Consider the following 21,084-nt stretch of genomic DNA (forward strand, 5'->3'; position numbering starts at 1 on the left):
ACAGGAATGTATTATCCCAGTTTTGGAGGCTAGAAATCCAACATTAACTTGTGGCAGGATCATGCTTTCTCCGAAGTCTGCAGCGTTCTGGTGGTGGCTTGCCGGCAATCCATAACTCAATCTCCACCTGCATCACATGGCCACCTGTCTCCCTCTGTCTCCTGCTCCTGATCATGCCTGAAGTTGCTCTGCTTATAAGGACTCCAGTCCTATTGGATTGAAGCCCACCCTGGTTCAGTTTGGCCTCACTTTTAACTAATAACATATTTTTAGATCCTATTTAAAAATGGATTCATATCCATGGACCAAGGGTCATGACTTGAAACGTGTCTTTGTGGGAGGCACAATTCAATCCATAATACTGCTGAACGTCCTACAATGCACAGGACAGTTGCCACAACAAAGAATTATCTGGCCCCAGATGTCAATACTGCCACAATTGAAAAACCCAGCTCTAGGAGGACAAAGGGGCAACAATAACAATAGCATTACTCTTACTGACAGCCTGAGTGCCAACACTGTACTCGACACTTCACAAGTTCACATTATCTCTACACATTACAACAATTTTTGCAAGGTGGACACTGCTGTCCCCAATGTACAGATGAGGAAACTCAAGTCCAGACAGATTACATGGCTTCTCCAAGATCAAGCAACTCATGCATGGTAGATCTAGGATTCAAACCAAGATGGGTCAAACTCTGAAGTCCAGATTCCTGATCCTTATGCTAAATGGGGATCCCTTTACATAACCACATAATATTTATGGTGGAGATTTAAGCTGTGTGCAGCCAAGAAAGTGCAATCAGGAGCAAAAGGCTTTGGAAAGAGAAAGAAGGGAGCCAAACCTAAAATGGCAACTGTACTTCCTGAAAGAACTTGAAGGGGGCAGCCTCACCAGTCACTATGGCCACTCAAAATAGGGGGAAGTCCAACATCTTCTGGGTCTTTGTGCATATGCTACACTGCTTCATTTTTTTTAAAAAAATTTTTATTGTAGTAATATATATACGACTCAAAATTTCCCATCTTGACCATTTTCAATTGTACACTTCAGTGGTATTGATTACATTCCTAATATTGTACTATCCTCCCCAGCATCCATTACTACATTGCTTCTTGAAGAGGCATATGTGGGGGTCTAGGAGAGAGGAATGCATTACCTGCCCATCCTATTACATCATGAGGTGAACTTGAGTGTGATTTCACTGAATTTTTAGCTGAAAATAACAAAAACAACTTTCATTGGGTTTTTGGAGGATGTGCTTTGGAGTTAGAGCCGAGTTCAAATCCTCACTCTTTTGCTTACTAACTGGCTAGTATGGGAAAATTATTTCAAATCCTGAGCCTCAGTTTTCCCAAATGTATTATGGGCATCATGATCATCATTATCACCACCTCATGGGCATACTTTGAGGATTAAATGAGAAAATCAATGAATTAAATGTGAGCAAAAAGAGCTAGATCAGCACCCAGAACATAGTGGGAGACCAGTAAGTCTTAGACAATGTCACAGTGGTATTAGTTTTTGTTGGGAAAGACAACAGGGTGGAATTATGAAATGCGGCCACGTGGGGTGGAGAATAGGCTGGGAATGCACATGGAATGCCAAGTTGGAGGGCTCCACTCCCTGTTGTGAAAGACCAGTGCATCACTGAGTTAAAAATAGCAAGTGCAAAGAACATAATGAATCCCAAGCACGAGCTTTTGTGATTTCAATGAACGTTTCTGTGGTTGCCTTTTCTAGAACAGTTATTTGTGGGTGACCGTCGTTTTCTTGGTTGGCAGGCTCCCATAACATAATACTACATTGCCTATGCCTGATGGCTCCAGTCTTCTGCTTTGGGCCTCTTAAGACCATGGAAAATTACGTGAATCCAGTATCCGGCAGAGACCAACAGAGGCACTCAGAGAATCTCAACTCAAAAACAGAAATGGACCAGTCCACTTGCATCTTGGGTTTTCTTTTTTAAAATATGCATGGCCCTATCTGGGTTAGCAACTGGGGCTTCAATATTTTATTCAATGAATCTTTGATGTGACACATTTTACAACTGTCAGCTGTTCAGATGAATTAAGACTCACCTCTGATGAAGCAGTTACTCATACTTAGGGCTTTGGTTTCCTGAGAACTTAACCACTTTTCCCAAATCTGACCTCCTCCAATACCACTTCCTTCCACAACAGAGAAATTTCTCTGCACAGGGGTATTTTTTCAGAAAAGAGATCTCTAGCCAACTCCCACAAATTTGAGCATTTCAGCATGCCAGAGCCAGAAGGCCTTGAAAGATCTTTTAATGAAGAGATGGGAGAACAGACCAGAGAGAGTGAGGGACATGCCTGAGGTCACCGGCAAAGTATCATCAGAGCTGGAATTAACAACCTGACTTTACAATGGTTTGTTCCATTTTCATTTAGTACTCCATGAGGTTTCTCCTCTTCGCTGGGGTAATTCCAAGGGGGGAGGGGCAACATTTCCTCCAATTTCTCACTAATCAAAGAAAGTTAAGAACACTGTATTTCAAAAACTTGAATACAACCTGATAAAATCAGAAAGAAAATCCTAAATGGGAAAATTATAAGACAAGCGATGACCCTTGTGGATTGAAGCAGCCGAGAAGTGTATAGGGCTAGTGTGGATCTAACAGCCTCACCTCCCCAAGAACATCAATGTGAGGGCCAGGTGTGGTCCCCAGGGACCCATTACACACAGCGATGTCACGGGCAGTAGTTGACAATGGGCCCAAGCCAGAAACAATTCCCTGGGGTTTTCTTAATATGGCACTCCAAAGGGAAATAAAGCATACAGAAGATGTGGCATTCTGTATTTATTAAATTAAAAAAAAAAAATGTGTACAGATTTTGCTTTCAACCACTCCAACCTTATTTGGCCTATTTTACTTCTTGTTTCTAGCAAGCCAAGAATACAATCCATAGAGGGGGCCATGCTGACATTACCCAGGGAAATGCTGTCCAAAAAATGACATGGTAGTGAATAGGTTCTCTTGCTCCATTTCCAGCTGCCTGGATGTAATGATTCCAAGGCCATATTGCTCTTAATTTCAGCCAGAAATCTTTGAAAAATGGCAGAATTTTCTGTTCTTTGGGAAAATAGCAAGCTTTCCTGACCTGTATCATTTTTAGTCTGATAAACCTAGGCTGTTTCTCATTAAGTTCAAATGAAAGCTTGGCTCCATTGTGGATCCTGTGGAGGAGGGAACTTAACTCTATGCCAGAGCTACTCACACCTAAAAGAGTCCCCAAAGCAGGTGTTTCTATCAAGTTTCAAATTTCCTTGAGGCAAACCACTAAGACTTAGAATCAGTTTGAAATCAAGGGTCAGGTTGTCTTTTATCCACGTGTGTGAAATCTATTTTCTTATAAACATGATTTACTTCTCACTTCTCTTTGGGACTTCTAGGCATAAAATGGGATTTCATTTAAAATATATCTTTTTTTTTTTTTTTTTTCATTTCCAGTGACAGTTTTTGAACCTGACTACAAAACAGAATTATCTGGAATGCTTTTTTAAAAACAGATTCCAGGGCTCTTCACCTGGGTTACTGAAATTTCCTGAAAGGAGGCCAAAGGAATCCTTATTTTAAAAAATCTCCCCAGAGACTTCATTTTTTTAATGAACAAATGATACTCCGTTGTATGTATGCACCACATTTTGTTTATTCATTTGTCTCTTGACGGACACTTGGGTTGTTTTCAGGTTTTGGCTATTGTGAATGATGCTGCCATGAACATTTGTGCACAGGTCTCTGTTTTCACTCTTTTGAGTATATGCTAGACATGGGACTGCTGGGTCAAATGGTAATTCTGTATTTAACTTTTTGAGGAACTGCCGTATTGCTTTCCACAGGGAGTGCACCATTTTCTGTTCTGACCAGCAATGCACTTGAGTTCCAATTTCTTTGTGTTTTCTCCACATGCTGTTTTCTGTTTATTTTTTAATAATAACCATCCTTGTGGGTATGAAAAAAAAAATCTCCCCAGGTAACTTGGGCATTATCCAGGATTTAATAATTCCTTCCTCCCTCCCTCCTGTGGGCTGCTCTCAAAATCTAAGCACCACATATAGTAGTTTTAGAAGAAAGACAACATTCTTAGTTCCAAACCACCACCAATTTACAAATAACATTTTGGACGAAAACATGTCTCCAAACATGGAACTTCTTGTATAGCTACCAGTACCACAAGGGATCTTAGAATCAGAATTAGAAAGATGATTATGTTCTTTTGTCTTGAAGCTATCTAAGGAAATAGACATATGTCAAAGTGCATATGTCTCATGTTTTGTTTGAAGTCCACTTATCACATGCAGACAAGAATTAAGGCTTGAACTAAATCCTATATATACTTAAAAGTTCTGAATTAGTTTGCTATTATCTTACCTTTTTCTAAACTAAATGACCAATATTTCCCTTAATCCTTTCTTATAGGAATCCTCTCTGTTCTTTGATTTCTATTCTCTATTTCTCCTTGAGTATCTTCAAGCTGCTGTTGGTTAATCAACAGGAACTTCAAGGCCCTACTGTACTAATATACACTATAGTTTTTAAATCAATTCATATATCTCTCCAAAATATTCAGATTTATTGACCAGGAGTGACTTAGACTAGTGGAGCCCAAACCTAAAGATCTACAGATTAGCGTTCTGCTTCAAATGAAGAAAGTTTTCTTTAGAATTTCTTTATTTAGTGGTTCTGCTGCATCTTATCTGTAGACCCTTTTCTAGATTCATATTATAGGAAGATAAGATTCTAAATCTCATCTCCAAGTCACTCACATTTTCTCTTATACTCATTTCCCACTCCCTCTGAATTCTTGTCTTCTTTCTCGTTAATTTGCTTTTTTGTAGTTTCCCTAATGCTGGTCAGTACCTACATTGCCGTTTTCAATTCAACAACCATGTTTCTCAAAGATTAAATCATTAGCTACCATTCTTCACCCCTCCCTGTATCTGGCCCTTTGCCACGTAACGCTGAAGTTCCTTCCACTGAAGGTCAAAAGTCGTCTCCTGCCCTTGATTTTGGGTTTCCCATGTGACTTGCCTTTGGCTAATGGCTTATGGGCAGTTCTGAGCCAAGGCCTTATTTCTCTTCAGCCCTCTTGCATCCCTGTCATTGCCATAAAAAGGAAATGCCCTGGCTGGTTCGTTAGTCCAGGGAGAATAAGAGCAGACTCAATCTAACCTGAAGCTTAGAGCCATTTAGTCGAGCTCAGCCAAAATTAGCAGAGCCACCCAACCATTCTGCATAGATTGTATAACCCTGTAGGATGCTTACGTTTATAAATCTTTCTTTAGTTATTCAAATGATGTGCTGTGAGAGAGAACTAAATTATGCTTTGACTATAGGAAACTGATTTGGGTGACTGAGTATCTTTTAAGGGATGAGAGAAAGCAGCTCCTTTCTTCCCCTGGGATTGGAGCTTAAAGATGCTGGACAGCACAGTAGAGAAGATGGGAGTAAGAAAAGGGGAAGCAGAAGCTGACTTCCAGGGTATGAAGACACTCACTCCCTCAGGAAACCCTGGGGAGAAAATGATGCCCACTGGCAACCCTGATCCTATAGCAAGCAGTTCCAAGGGACACAACCCGTCCCACAGCTAGATGGCCAGTGCCCCCAAAAAGCCATGACTGGGGCAGAAGGAAACGGCCCCTGAATCCAGGCCAGTGTACTCCCCACTCCTTTAGGCTGTTATGATTTCTTTCCTTTTGGTGAGGGTATTTGTCTCTTAAAGGGGCTCAAATGGATCACCTGCATACACTGAGCAAGTTCTTTAGTTTGTTGACTCAAAAGATAAAAGAAATTTCCTTTATTTTTCTTAGTATGATCATTACCAACTAAACTATTAACCAACCCCTAACTCTTAAACCTCACTCCAATATTAATTTAGCCAAAACTGAATCTCAGTTTAAGACTCTCCCACTATGCAGAATGGCTTGTCCAAAAGGTGTGTTATCCCCTATTGGGCCAAAATAACAAAATTTTTATGTTCAATTCAAAGTGAACCCGCCAATTTGATGGGAAAAACCACATTGTCCAATGCCATGTAAGAAAAACAAAAGGTAATATAATTAATTTGATTCTCTTTTCCAAATCCTTTCTGCCTTCTGTCTATTACAACACCCACTGGTTGAAGTGAATGCCCATGTCAGGCTCAATGAGAAAAGCAATCCAGATTTTATAAAAATAATTTTTAAACCAAGTTTTCTGCCCACAAGCATCTGCACTGCCTCTCTCCACATCAAGTCTGCCTGGAATTCTCATCAAGGTTTTTTCACTCCAACCTGGAACTCTTTAGCAGCACAACACTGGCCCACCCTGAACCTGAACTACAGTTCTCATATGAATAGTCTGTGCCCAGGCCACTTGGTTGCTAAGATTTTGCCAAGGTGGACTGGCGAGTAATCTCCCTGGCTTCCTCTGCCAGGCAGGGGCCCCCAGAGGCATGGTGGATCCAGTCCCACCCCTGTCAGTCAAGAAATAGTTATGAAGATGTACTTTGTGCCAGACACATCTGTTGTGATTATGTAATACCAGTAAGAAAGAGACAGGAAAGTGACTGGAACTTTTAACAAGAGAAAAATAAAGAGACGCTGTATTGTGTCAACTATCACTACAGCTAAAAGCATCATGCTCTTATCACTGTGAGATCTAAAGGCAAACTTCCTATAAAACCATTTTGCAGAGCTGCCTTTGCCTCTCCCATTTATTGTCAACATTTCCAATAATCCTTGGCTCCCCCCTCTTGTCTAAGATGTAGCAAGCAGAGCCATTTCTGAGGAGAGGGAAACCCTGAGGCTCAGGACTCCGAGCTGCTTCACTCCAACCCATCCCTTTTCCATCTTCTGGGCTTCTAACAGGAAGTCCTTTCCTTCCCTTCTTTCTGTGGTCCCAGAAGTACCGGTTCTCACAAACTGAATCCCGTATGTACAGGATTACACTTTTCTCCTTCCAAGGGCTAGGAACAGTTTAACCTTTACCCTTTGTATTTTATTAAAAAATGTGTATGTGTGTATGTACACATAACATATATAATTGTGTGTGTGTGTATAAACACACTTTTTCTTGGCTCTTTTCCCCCACAAGCAAAGCTTGGCCAAGCTGCTCTGAGTGCTCTTTAAGGGACTTTGGAGCCAAGAAAAGCAGGGACATAGGTTGAAATATGTCTTTGGGGCTCACATTCCACCTGGTTTTCCCTTTGGTGACATGACTGGAGTCTCCTGGGTGCCCTCAGAGTCTTCATTCACTCTCAAGTATAAATGGCTGGGAGTAGTTTAGCCACTACCCTCTGTATCCTGAAGGAGCTCAGGATCTCAAGAGAATGAGATGAAGCTCTCGAGGGTAAGATTTCAGACAGAATTTGGTGGGAGGGGAGTGAGGAGGAGATGTGGTCCTAGGGCATCACCACCCCCACCCCCACCCTGAATCTCTAGGTGTGCTGAGACCTTTGATGGCTACAGTTCCCAAGTGGAAACCTGCATTTTTGCTCTTGTGTGAGCCTGGCCAGCCAGTGGCCCCAGGGAGGTCACTTAACTGTTGAGAACCATAGAAGAAGCAAACCATCCTCTGAAGTCAAAGTAGACAACACATAGTTCAGTTTTAGAGTGCAGACACGTAACTCTCAATGGTGCCCTCTCTGGCCCTCACTCAGCTCTTTTTCACATTTCATTTTAACTCCAAGACCTCAGTTTCAGTTTTCCCATTTCAAAAGTGATCAGATGCAGCAAATTAGAAAACAGACCCACTACAACAATAATAGCTCAGCCTGAAGCAAAGGAGGAAAAAGGCAAAAGTTGATAGAAGAACTCAAAAAAGCTCACCAATTGGGGGGCTTTAGTGAAGGGGCAAGCTTCTTACACATTTCATTGCCCATGAAGACATCACTGTATCGCACTGCAGCCCAGTATGATAAATGCTATTCAGAATAATAACTCTGGGTCACTAGAAAAGTTGACATGATATTGAATGTACTCTGTTCAGGAAGGTATCTCTAAAGCACCGGGAAAAGGGGGCAGCTCTGAGAACCGCCCCCTAGAGGAGAGTAGTGGTGACTCCACTGCAAACACGGGGCGACTGGGCCGGAAGCCACGTACCTCTGAATGTTGTCTTCAAGCTGCCTGACTCTGAACTCATCCTCCTCAGACTGCCGCCGCCTGGCTTCTTCCTCTTCAGCAGTTCCAGCGGGTACGCCCTGCAGCAGCCATTTCTCCCGAAGCACTTTGGACTGTGGGAATGAAGGAAAGAAGAGCAGAGTTGACACCTTCCCGTCCACCCCCTCCTCTCTCCGCAGTGACACTGTCGTGGCTCCACCCAGCATCACTGTTCACCTGGATGGCGGCCATCACCTTCCTCTCTAATGTGGCTCCCTACTTCCCTTCAGCCCGACCTCCAAAGAGCCACCACAGGGATTCACTTCTACATTCCCTATTACTGAAGAAGGTGAAAACACAGAAACATAGAGGAATCTTCATAATGAATGAACATATGACCTCATCTAAATTTAACTGCTAGTAACATTTTGCCACATTTCCCCATTTTTTCCACTGAAACATTGTAAATTACAAACATCATGACACTTCACCCATAAACACTTAGTAAACTCTTTCAAAAAATTAGAATATTTTTCTATGAAACTATAACTCCACTATAAAATTTCTTAAGATCACTCAATATCGAGTCCATATTAAAGTGTTCTTTTTAAAAGATGAATCTATGTCAGGTATGCCCTTAAAAATCTTCGAAGACTCCCAACTGTCCTCAGCAGTGGCCTCCAAATGTTTTTAAAGGCATGCACCCCACATATGCCAATGTACTAAAATACTGTGGAGTAGGATAAAAAGTTTTGGGGTTTCAGGCCAACAGTTGGGGATGGGATTAGTGGCTCACTGCTTGAGAGAAGAGATGAAATCCAGCTCATGAGAAAGGCATGTGGAAACTCCCTAAAATGCAAGGTACGGAAGTGTGAGAGGGGCTTTTTGATTGGGGTTTCATGGCCCCCCTGATGGCAGATGGCAGCTACTGGGTGTCTGGCTGGACCCTGCAGTTTGTGGCTGAGGCCCAGTGAGGGTCCCTGGGGGCCAGTCAGTGGTCACAGGCATGTAGGCACCACCACATCTCCAGAAGCAGGGCGTGGGACCAGCTCTTTCCAGCAGCAGTGGGCAACCGAAGGAACAGCACTTAAGGCTCTGACGGCGGCTGACGCAGAGTGAGGACCATGTTCCGTGGTTCCCTGGCATCACCTCTCCACAGAAGTTTGTTTGATTTCGTTAGGTTTTTATGAGCAAGGAAAGGAAGGAAAGGGAGCTCTCCTCATGACCGAGTTTTGAATTTTTGTCTAGCCAGGGAACTCTTAGAGCAGAGTAAATCTGATTTAAAGAAATAAGAGAATGAGACCTGTCTCTAACATTGTGGACAAAAATTAACACCACAGATTCTTTTCTGTAGCTCTTATGAGTGAAGGATGCACAGTTCCAAAGACTCGTTTTTACATGGGATTGACAGCTACTTATTATGGACCCATAAGACAAGCTATTAAAAAGTACCAACATTTAGTAATAACAAATTATAATACACTAATGGTTCCGATTCACCATTCCACTGGGAAGTCCGTCATCCACTAAGCACTGCAGAGACCCTGCTGGATGCAGAGGAGCAAGTTCCGATGGGTGGAATTCCGGCAATTCTGGGAAGGACCTTCGTTACAACACATGATCCGCGTGGTGCCCAGGGTGCCATGGACATCACTGTTGTCATTCTCACTTTTTAATTATAAATCATAGTCTGTGGAGGTCTGTTTGGCTACTCTTACAGGGCATCAAGAGGCACGTTTATAGCACTCGATCCATAACTTTCTAATCATTAGACATGAAGATTCATATATGTGTTCCTTAAATGAACTGCTAATGTGATTGTAGACATGAACCCTCACTTGACCCCAAAATTCTTATACAGTTAAACGTCATTGGTAACATGTTGCCTGCAAATGAGGTCTGCATAAATAATGTGCTAATACCACCAAAGTAAGTGCAAAAAAGCACTGCTTTTTTTGTTTACAGTTTATAGGACATTTTTCTTTTAAATATAATTTTATTGAGACACACTCTCACACCATATAATCTATCCAAAGTATACAATCAATGGCTCACAGTATCATCGTATAGTTGTGCACTTATTAGCCACAATAAATTTTCAAACATTTTCATTACTCAAAAATAAAGAAAAAATATATTGAATAAAAAAACACCCAAATCATCCCATACTCCTTATCTCCCCCTATTATTTATATATTTTTATCATTATTTTATTACTCATCTGCCCGTACACTGGTCAAAGGAGTGTCAGTCACCAGGTTTTCACTATCACATGGTCACATGATAAAAGCTACATAGTTACACAATCATCATCAAGAATCAAGTCTACTGGATTACCGTCAACAGATTCAGGTATTTCCTTCTAGCTATTCTAATACACTAGAGACTAAAAACGAGTATCTATATAATGCATAAGGATAACCTCCAGATTGACCTCTCGACTCTATTTGAGATCTCTCAGCCACTGAAGCTCTATTTTGTTTCATTTATTTTCTCCCTTTTGGTCAAGAAGGCATTCTCAATCTCACGATGCTAGGGCCAGTCTCATCCCTGGGAGTCCTGTCCCACATGGGGGGCAGGGCAGCATTAGGCATGTTTTATAATATAAAATCATATACAGAAGTTCACAGAACAATTTGTTTATTTTGGTTGCTCTCCAAAGCTTTTTTTGCAGTGATCCTTTTCCAATGGAAAGTGGGAATGGGTGGGGAAAGTTGGCTGCTCGTCCTCAGTGGGCTACAGAAGGAAAATAAAATTCAGAACCCCTGCCTCCACTCAAGCCACTCAAAATTCCTCAAACAGACTGTTCATACACTGGGAGAAGTTGTGTTGAACAGAAGCTGAAAGTACAGACTCTGGAGCTGGTCGGCATGGAAATAGACCGTACCTCTCATTTACTAGCTGCATGACCTGGCACGGGCTCTGTGATGGTTAAGTTCATGTGTCAACTTGGCCAGGTATTGGTACCCAGGTGTCTGGTCAAGCAAGCATGGGCCTAACCGTTGCTGAGAGGACGTTTGTGGCTGGTTAATAAACCAATAGGCTGGTTTATTAAATCATCAGTCAACTGGCTACAGCTGTGACTGATGATGTCAATGAAGGGCATGTCTTCTACAATGAGAGAATGCAGTCAGCTGGATTTAATCCAATCAGTTGAAGACTTTTAAGCAAGACAGAGGACCTTCACTTCTTCTTTGGCTGGCCAGCAAAGCGTTTCCTGAGGAGTTTGTTGAAGTTGCCAGATTGTTTCCTGAGGAGTTCATCGAACACGTTCATTCAAGTTGCCAGTTTGTTTCCTGAGGAGTTCATCGAACACGTTCATTCAAGTTGCCAGTTTGTTTCCTGAGGAGTTCATCGAACATCTTCATTGGAGTTGTCAGTTTGCTGCCTGCCCTATGGAATTTGGACTTGTGCATACCCATAGTTGTATGAGACACTTTTATAAATCTTATATTTATAGATATCTCTTGTTGATTCTGTTTCCCTAGAGAATCCTAACTAATACAGTGTCCTTAATCTCTCTGAGCCTCAGTTTTCTCATCAGTCCAATGCAGATGACAACAGTGCTTATTTCAGGGGTTGCTATGAAGAAGAAATGAATTCATACACAAAAAAGTGCCTGGCACATACTTAGTACTAATTACCATTGTTTCTGTTCATTCTGTTCTTTCGCTTTCTAATGTTAAAAAAAAAAAAAAAAGCACAGCTGACTCTATACTTGTCTTACTACTGTAACACTTATAGGGGAAATCAAGGATTCAAGCTTCAAAGATTCCTTAGCCTGCTCCAGACCCCTCTTTGTTGCCTCTGAGGGTGACTGCCTTGGGCCTGAGTCTATGGCACGATGACCAAAAGCACCAGTTTCCCCTCTCCTGTTCTGGTCCTTATTTACTGCTTGAGTGCTTCAGAATCTGATGACAACCAGAGCTCAGAAGCGAAAACCGGAACTGGAAACAAAAAGTGTTTTTTTTTAAATATTCAATTTTATTTAGATATATTCACATACCATACAATCATCCAAAGTGTACGATCAATTGTTCACATTACCATCATAAAGTTATTCATTCATCACCCCCATCTATTTTTTTGAACATTTTCCTTGTACTCGAAAAAGAGAAGATAAGCGTAGGAAAAAATGAGTAAACAAAGAACACCCCCATCATCTTCCCCTTCCTGCCCTATTTTATCCTTTAGTTTTTTGTCCCTGTTTTTCTACTCATCCATCCATACACTGGGTAAAGGGAGTGCAATCCACAAGACTTTCCCAATCATACTGTCACCTTGTAAGCTACATTGTTATACATACATCTTCAAGAGTCAAGGCTACTGGGTTGCAGTTTGTTAGTTTCAGGTATTTACTTCTAGTTATTCCAATACATTAAAACCTAAAAAGGGTTATCTATTAGTGCATAAGAGTGCCCACCAGAGTGACCTCTCAACTCCATTTGGAATCTCTCAGCCACTGAAACTTTATTTCGTTTCATTTCACATCCCCCTTTTGGTCAAGATGTTCTCAATCCCACAATGTCGGGTCCAGATTCATCCCTGGGAGTCATATCCTGCATTGCCAGGGAGAGTCACACTCCTGGAAGTCAGGTCCCACGCAGGGGGAAGGGCAGTGATTTCACCCGCCAAGTTGGCTTAGAGAGAGAGGGCCACATCTGAGCAACCCAGAGGTACTCAGGAGGAGACTCTTAGGCACAACCAGGTTTAGCCTCTCCTTTGCAGTAAAGAATTTCATAAGGGCAAGTCCCGAGATAGATGGCTCGGCACATCATACCACCAGTCCTCAATGTTTGTGAGAACACTGAGCCATCCAGGGAAGCCCAACACCTCTGTATTTTCCCCTAGCTTTTCAAGGGGCCTCTGCATGTATCTTTTTGTCATTGTATTTTTTTTTCAATTAACATTATCAGAAAATTAAAAAAAAAATTTTAAAAAGACAATAAAAACACTTCAAACAAAAGCAAAATAAAGAAATAAGAAAACACTAATAACCTATAATAACTACATTACTTCCAACATGTTCCTACTCTACCCCAAGAGAATATTTACACTATAACCCAGCAAAGGGTTATATTTGCCTTATTCTCCAAATTACATGTTAAAAAAAAAAAAAAAAAACAGGAATGGGCCATAGCTTACAGTTGCTAAGAACTGTCAAAACTTCACATTTGTCAAATAGATGCAACCGTGAAGAGTGAAGAAAAGGAAAGAGAGCAGATGAAGGGTAGCAGCTGGACAAATGGGGGCTCCTGAAAGGCTGGACAGAAAGAGTTCCTCACATAAATATTCTTGCTCTAAGGGCCTGTCCAGTCTAGGGAAACAAAACTAGAACAGAGAACAGAGCATCTCAAACAGAGATTCTGACTTGGCAAATCTGCAATAAGGCCTGAGAATTTTAAATTTAACCAGCTCCCAGGTGATGCTGCGGTTGACGCTGCAGGTCCGAGGACCACAATCTGAGTGGTACTGCATCAGAACCCATGACCATCCAAGTGCCTGATGCACTCCCACAGGCTGCTCAAACTCAGAAATCCAAACTAGCACTTCTCATCTTCTCACAAACTATGTCTCCTCCTTGTCCCCAGCTCGGAACAGGAAGGCCCCTGTGCGTTCACTACATGCCCAGCGCAGTGCTGGGCCCCAAAGATACAGCTCCAGAAGATGGGCAAGACCCTGCTCTCATGGAGCCTTTGCAATAAGCGAGGAAACAAAGTAATTTCAGACTATGATATGTGCACGGCAGGAGACAAATGGACAATATGAGAGAGAGGGACTGAGGGAGGACACTTTAGGTAGGAGAGGTCTTTCTGAGGATTTGACATTTGAGGTGAGAGCTGAAGAAGGGGATGCTAATCCCACTAAGCTCTAGGGAGGAACACTGTGCAGAAGGATTGGCAAATTCAGCAGCCCAGAGAAGGAACCAGATTTGGCATGTTTGGAGGCCAAAAAAAAAAGTCTGTGTGGATCACAATGGGCAGGGGATAAAACAAGATGAGGATGAAGAAAGGCAGGAATAAGATCAGGCAGGATTCTATAGCCTTATAAGGGGTTTGGAGTTTGTTCTAAGAATGATTTTCTTTTTCCTGATGAGACATGCAATTTTTATAGTCATATCTAGCAACATTTTTACTTTTTTGGGTCTGACTTTAATGTCATACTTAGATAAAACTTCCTCACCCTAAGATTATAAAAAATTCACCTGTGATTTCTTCTTATTCTTTTATGACTTTACTCTAAATCTTTCACTCACCTATAATCTGGCTAAAGCTGGCATTGACAGGGTTAATGGATGATGGCTGGAAACTGGCTAAATTGAATTTTCTGATAGAAAATGGATTAAATTCAGGGTGGGGCAACAGTTGTGATTGAATCCTCAGTCATTCATTCATGTCCCCTTGCTCTGTCCCCTCTTCTCCCCTCTAACCCACTCCTTCCTCCCAAGTCACCCCCAAAAAGATTGTGGTTTGATCTTGAGATTCTGTTACATGGTACGTCCACACTGGGAGAAAGAGACTTAAGACTTCTGATAGAAGAAATCAAATTTTATCTTCCTCTCAGGTTCTTCATGCAGGGAAGACATGATGGAGAAAAGGATGAGACAGAAAAACCCTTTATGCTGTGTACCTTGCTTATCAGTTCAATATTTTTGAGTTTGAAATAGGCCTTTCACACAATCTTAAAACCAAGAAAAATCTAAAGTTAGTGCTAAATGCCAGTTCAAAATAGTGAAAGACACTGTAACATCTTTGCAGCAAGGTTCCTGATACCTTTGGGATATTCAGCAAATGACCTTGGTGGGCTGACAATAAACATTTTGCAGGGTCACAATTCAGTTTTTGATCATTTTCATTCGTTCTTCTTGAAAGTAAAAGCTGTGATCTTTAAAATATAATGACAGGTTTCATAGCTTGGACTAGAGGAAAACTCTAGTCAGGATTCCCTGCTCATGAATAAATAATTCAAAGGCAGCTTATTTATTGAAGATGTGGTATTAGCAATTTGATTCTGACATTGCTGCTTTTGTCATACAGATCTTCATAAATGTGATGGTCCCAAAGGAATTCATTTGACACTGCATACATACTGAGTTGTATTTATGTGCTATATTTTGAACAGACCAATAAATTAGACAAATCTCTAGCAATTCAACCAAGGGAAAAGGGAATATAAAACTTGGCCTGTTCTGCTATAATACAATCATTGATTTATTTTTTAAAAATGCACATAATCACAAGTAACATTATAAAAACAATAAAAATAAAAAATGATTTTCAACAGAATAAAAAGTCAAGACAAATGTTTAAAAGAAGAATAATGATGGCTCTTGCCTTATGAAATATTACAACATATTAAAATATAATATACAAATATATAATACACAAATATAATATTAAAAAATAAACAAATGGCAGACCTGAGTATAAGTGAGAAATCTTTATATGATAAGGAAGACATTTAAATCAGTGAGGAAAAGGATGAATTAATCAACAAATCATGTTGAGACAGCTGGCTCACCAATAATAAAAAGTAAAGTTATATATTCCTACCTCATATCCTACAGGAAAATAAATGCTAGGTAGACTAAAACCACTGAAGTATAAGGAATATCACAGGTAAGTGTTAGAGAAGGAGAGGTCCCTTTTAAGGATAGCATCAAAGCCAGAAATCATAAAAAGAGTGCTATATATGAATTCATAAAAAGTATAAAGTTTTGTATGGGAATTTAAAATAGTCCATATATAAAAATCAAAAAAGAGGAGAAGGTTAACATAATTGGATAATAATGTTAATATAATTTCATTTTTACCAATCAAGGCAGGTAAGGCCTGTGAATAAGGGTTACATATCTTAATCTACAGAAATATATTGTGCGGAACAATACAGAAAACTATACCCCTGAGAGGGCTACATCTGGATGGTGAGTTGATATAAAAAAGTTGGTATGTTTTACTTTACATTTTCCTATACCTGTAAATCTATTTTTTTGCAATGAGCATACACTTCTTTCTTTGATAATCAGCAAAAATAATACAGCTAAAAAACTGCTTACTTGCTCCCATTTGTGAGTAGTTCTTGGAAATTCTTACATCACAAATATGAGATACTGAATACAGCCAAAGTCCGTGGAAAAAGAAATATGAGTTTAATTTGGCTAAAACTTCAAAGCATCCTGAAGTTCCCTAATCACTGGGGTACAGCGGCTAATATTTTAACATTTTGTACTTTGGTTCTTCATTAATTACAGAAATTGCTCACAGTCCCTATATAAATTAATGGTATTCCATTTTGTGGAACTACTCACTGTATCCTCCTAAATATAGCAAATAGCAAGTATATTAAACAAATACACAAATACCAAAACTATTGTTTTGCCTTCTATTTATTTGCTTTGACACCACTGACTCTGTCTAAATAATTTGTCTCACTGAATAAGTGTCCATGGACTATCTGATGATAGAATTATATCTTAATAATATGAAATCTAATTCTAATGCTTTTCATTTAACTTTGCATTGAGAATACTTTATTCTTTGACAGCATCTGGCATTTTGTGAATTAGTAAAACAGATATTTTATTACTGGTGTATCTGCTGATATTTTCTACTTCAAGGAACTATCAATAATCTTTGTGGCATGTCTCTGCATAGTCTCAATTTTTTGGAGTCCATGAATATATACTTAAAGAAGAAAGGCAACAATGGCCATGATCAGCATCTCTCTAGAAAAAGTATTCAAAAAAAACATTTTGCTCAGAGAGAACAATGTCATGGCAACAGCATGGTCTTTGGAGACAGACAGGCTTGGGTTTCGATCTGGGCTCTCCCACTTATAGTCTCTGTGTTCTTGGGCAAATTATTTGAGTTTGTTTCCTCACTTCTAAACCAGAAGAGTAATAGCTACCCTGCAGTCATTATTGAGGGGATGTACTGAAAGTGTTGGGCACCTGATAGGCACTCAAAACAACGGTGACCATTACTAAGGTGGACCTGGGGGGTGACAAGGTCTCCATGCTGCCTGGAGGAAGCTGGCGGACTCTCCACTAAAAGGCTCACAGAGGAACATAATCTCATGAATTTATTACCATCCAGGGGGAAGGCCGCCAAGCTAAGGACTGAACAACCGCAGGGAAGATGACTCACATTACTCAAGTTCAGTCAACAGTCAATTTAAAGTGAACATATTCTTTGGGGGGGGGCCTGAAGTGATCATATCTCTTAATCAGGTGCCCCTTCCTTATTATAAAAATAAATCAATTATTTTGGGGAGGATGGATTCAGCACAAAGAGAAGAGGAGTCCTGAGGGAAGTTTCTCACAGGCCACAGTGAGACCTGACGACTTTTCCCTCCTTAGCACAGACACCATCACACCAGTGAACAGGAACTTGGTGCCTCCCTGGCTCTCTCCAGGGAAATACCAGATAAACCTCGCTGCCTTCAGAATCTCTGCGCTTTCCTTCTTCGTTCTTCAAGGTTAACAATCTACCCTATCTGTCGGTACGGGCCTTCCTTCTCCAGAGAGAAAAGAACAACTCATGGGTCTCCACTTATTAAATTACAATCACCTTCCAGTCCTTGCTCCCTGTGATTATAGCAAGAGTAACTTGGTGAGAGTGTTGGGTGTTCCCTAGATAGCCAATCTCATCAACTGTGTGAAAATTCACAAGGATAACCATAAAGAACTATCTTATTTCCATGTTTCCAAGTCCTTCAAGCAATCTCACTACTTCCCCACGTAGTACTAAGGCAGTACTAAGTCATTTTTTTTACTGTTGTTTCTGTTGGATGGATGGATGGATGGAAGGAAGGAAAATGGATTCACGGACTATGAAGTGAATGTTGTGATAATGTGCTTGACATTAGCAATGAATTGCTCTGGGTCCTTAGTATCTTATTTGGCACTCAGAATGATTAGAAGCAGGATAAAATAAACTTGATCTTCTGCTGTATGTTTACCACCTGAGTTTTGACTTAAGGAGCGCAAAAGCAAAGAATCACATTGAGCTTAAAGAGGAGGGGCCGTCCATCAAAAGCAGCCTCTCTTATTCTTTCAGTCTTCCTATTAAAAAGTTCACCTTTCACTAAGAATTCACTGAGATTTTAGTACATTTTGGTCTCTTATAGCTAGTGAATTGACTACTATGAGACAGAGACCCAGCTCTGTCCAGACTGACCTTGAACAATTCACTCCATCCTACTAAGTGTTTTGAAGCCCCCCTCCCCCTCTTTAAGGAGAGGACACTAATTTTAGCCCTCAATCCTCCCTCAGGGATGTAGTAAGCAAAGAGCAACGGCATATGGCATGAGCTGCAAGTTCCTACAAAGGAAGATCCAATAATGGATTACAAAATGAAGAGCCAGAAATGTTGCTTTTCTTTCTTAAAAAAAAAAATTTCTCCGGTTAAAGATAATGCTAAACATGCTAAGCAGATGCAGGTCATGCTGCTATTTGAAATCAGTAACTAGTTTGCTGATGATTCTAATTTTGGGGATTAATTTAGCACAACCCTGTTTCTAGAGAAGAATAGTAAATGGAATCATAGGGAAATGGGGTTCACCTTGTTTTAAAAAATCCAGAAAATCCAATATCTAGCATTACCCTGAAAGTCAGCACCACCTCCCAAAGACACTGCAATGTCACAACAACTTGAGGTAAGGAGTAGAAGGTTTTCCTTAAAAAGCCCAGGAACAGTCAAAGGGAAGCAGCAACTCCCAGCTAGCCCCTGGAATGTAGTCACATTATTCTCTGAGCAACAGAAAGCAACATTCTGCAACCAGCAGAGTTCCTGTGACAGTGACAGAGCTTTCTCCTGGGGCTGTAATCAATTATGATACTTAAGTGCATTATGTTTTAAAGGAAAGAAAAGCTCGCTTGCCTGCTCTCTCACTGGACTCACTCACTTTCTTTTTTTTCACTGGTACAATGAAGACCCAACCAAGGTCAAATCATTTAAATGCCGTCTTGGACCAATTGCTTGTTCTCACAGAACACTTCCAAAATCGTTCAAGTAAAAATAAAAACAATGTATAATCTGAAATACACAGTGTTCTTCTTTTCTTTACTGCTGTTTTTACTTCCCTTTTCTCCATACCAAGAAAGAAAATATTTATATTTTTAATAAAAAAAAGAATAACATGTTAAACGTATCTTTTGGATCCTTGGAACAAACACACGCAGCACCTCTGCACTGGAGCCCCGGCACACCGCCTCACCCACCATGTGGAGTAGTCTCATCCAATCTCTATATATAACCACTACCTTCCCCATGCACACACACTCCCCTCCCCATCTACATGCACAGTAATCGCTTCACAATTGCAGAAATTGGCATGCTCTAACAATGCCCCGAATTGGAGAAATTCACCAGAAAAGCCAAGAGATGGTTTCCTGGTTAAATGGAAAGGGCTGGTTCTGGCGGCGGGAGTGCCTGCATGGCAGAGGAGGCTGTGCCCGCTCTCCAGGGTGTGACCTGCATGTCTAATTGTGGACTAGGTCTGTGGAGCCGCCGCTTACCTTGGAATGCTGCAGCAGAAGTATCTGCTCGTCAAGCTGTTGTCGCTTGCCTTCTATTTCGGTCTGCCTCTTTCTTTTTTCCTTGAAAATAAAGAAAGAGGCTGTTAAGATTTGGAAGGGAGGGTTGGTGTTTCAAGCAGGAAGCAGCAGCGGCAGCAGCAACACACATCTGTACAGACACTTGCAGAGATGCTGGGCACACAGGCAGTGTCACCTGCCCCTCCAGCTCTGGGGGTGTTGCAAGCAGCAGCGTCCTCGTAACATGTCTGCCGTGGGCTCAGTGAGTGGGAGAAATTCTCCGCACTCAGCCAAGCTGCAACAATTTCATCCGGAAGAAAAGGTGGATTTTACACACACAAACACAGTCACATTCTGTGTAGTGGTAATTTGGAGACAAAGAATAAAATGGTCTCAGTTGAAAAGACAGTGGTTGCTACAAACTTCAAAAATGACAGAAAAAAACACAGGGAATTCTAGGGCTGGATTTATTTCATCACAGTCAGACGCACAATAATCCAACATAATTTCAAATGCTGTAGGGCAAACCATCCAGTTGGACATACCAAATGAATACGGCAAATATGACGTCTGCAGTCCGTCTGCCTAGGTCCCACTCCCAGCTCCAACCCTTGCTTCATGCGTGACCTTCAGCAGTCTTCCCTTGCAGAAAATGGAGATAAGGACATGACCTACCATATGGCTGGGCACTGATTAAAGAGGTAACACAGGTAAAGGACCTAGAACGATGCCTGGGACAAGGTAAGAACTCAACAAACATTATCTGCTATGGTTCCTATAGCCTTGACGTCATGTGTTTACTTCTAGGTAATGCTAGAGACTGGTTTTACAGAGATACATCTCCCTTGTATTCACACCACAACCTTTCTATTAGAGAGCACATCATGCTTTTCTTCACCATACTTCCCAAATGCAGACAATAAACATCTCAACATGAGTTGGATAAATGTAAAATAGAAAGGTCTGACTTTATGATAGCTTAATTGTTAATGTTTTGTTTCCAAAATGTACCGGAATGGTTTTTCTGAGCCATTTACTGAACTGGATTATTTTCATTTACTCACATATGCAGGGAGAAAATTGTTAGACAAGACATAACGGCATTTTAAAAAACAACAGCCAAATCCCAGAGAAGATTTTCTGAAAATGTGGAGGCTGGCTGCTGTGCTGTGTTAATGGAAGCTTTTATGTTTTGCTGTGTTTCTGGGGGTGAGATAGCACCATTGCTATTCAAATCAATGTACTAATAATTTGTGTTAGAACCAAGTTTTGATGTGCAAACCATAAAGTTTTAAGAAATATTAGCTAATAATACGGAGCCACTAAGATATAATATTCAGGCCAGAGATATACTCTCCCTGCCAAAGTAAGGCCTGTGAATAATATTAAGAACTTGCCATTTACTGAAGAATTCCAATTAATGGTGCATAAGTGATGTTAC

At 40.8% G+C, this 21,084-nt stretch overlaps 1 protein-coding gene across 6 annotated transcripts in view; it reads right to left on the reverse strand.

The window, feature by feature from the left end:
* Positions 1–21,084, reverse strand: part of PALM2AKAP2 (PALM2 and AKAP2 fusion) — a 329,309-nt gene that overhangs the window by 243,456 nt on the left and 64,769 nt on the right. For all 6 annotated transcript variants that reach the window (XM_037798291.1, XM_037798292.1, XM_037798293.1 and 3 more), the window contains 2 exons: positions 19,626–19,706; positions 8,111–8,241 (listed from right to left, as the gene is read on the reverse strand). In XM_037798291.1, coding sequence (XP_037654219.1) covers positions 8,111–8,241; positions 19,626–19,706 — 212 coding nt within the window. The remainder of the gene's footprint in view (positions 1–8,110; positions 8,242–19,625; positions 19,707–21,084) is intronic.

Source organism: Choloepus didactylus, chromosome 10 (genome assembly GCF_015220235.1).
Source record: "Choloepus didactylus isolate mChoDid1 chromosome 10, mChoDid1.pri, whole genome shotgun sequence".
NCBI lineage: Eukaryota > Metazoa > Chordata > Mammalia > Pilosa > Megalonychidae > Choloepus > Choloepus didactylus.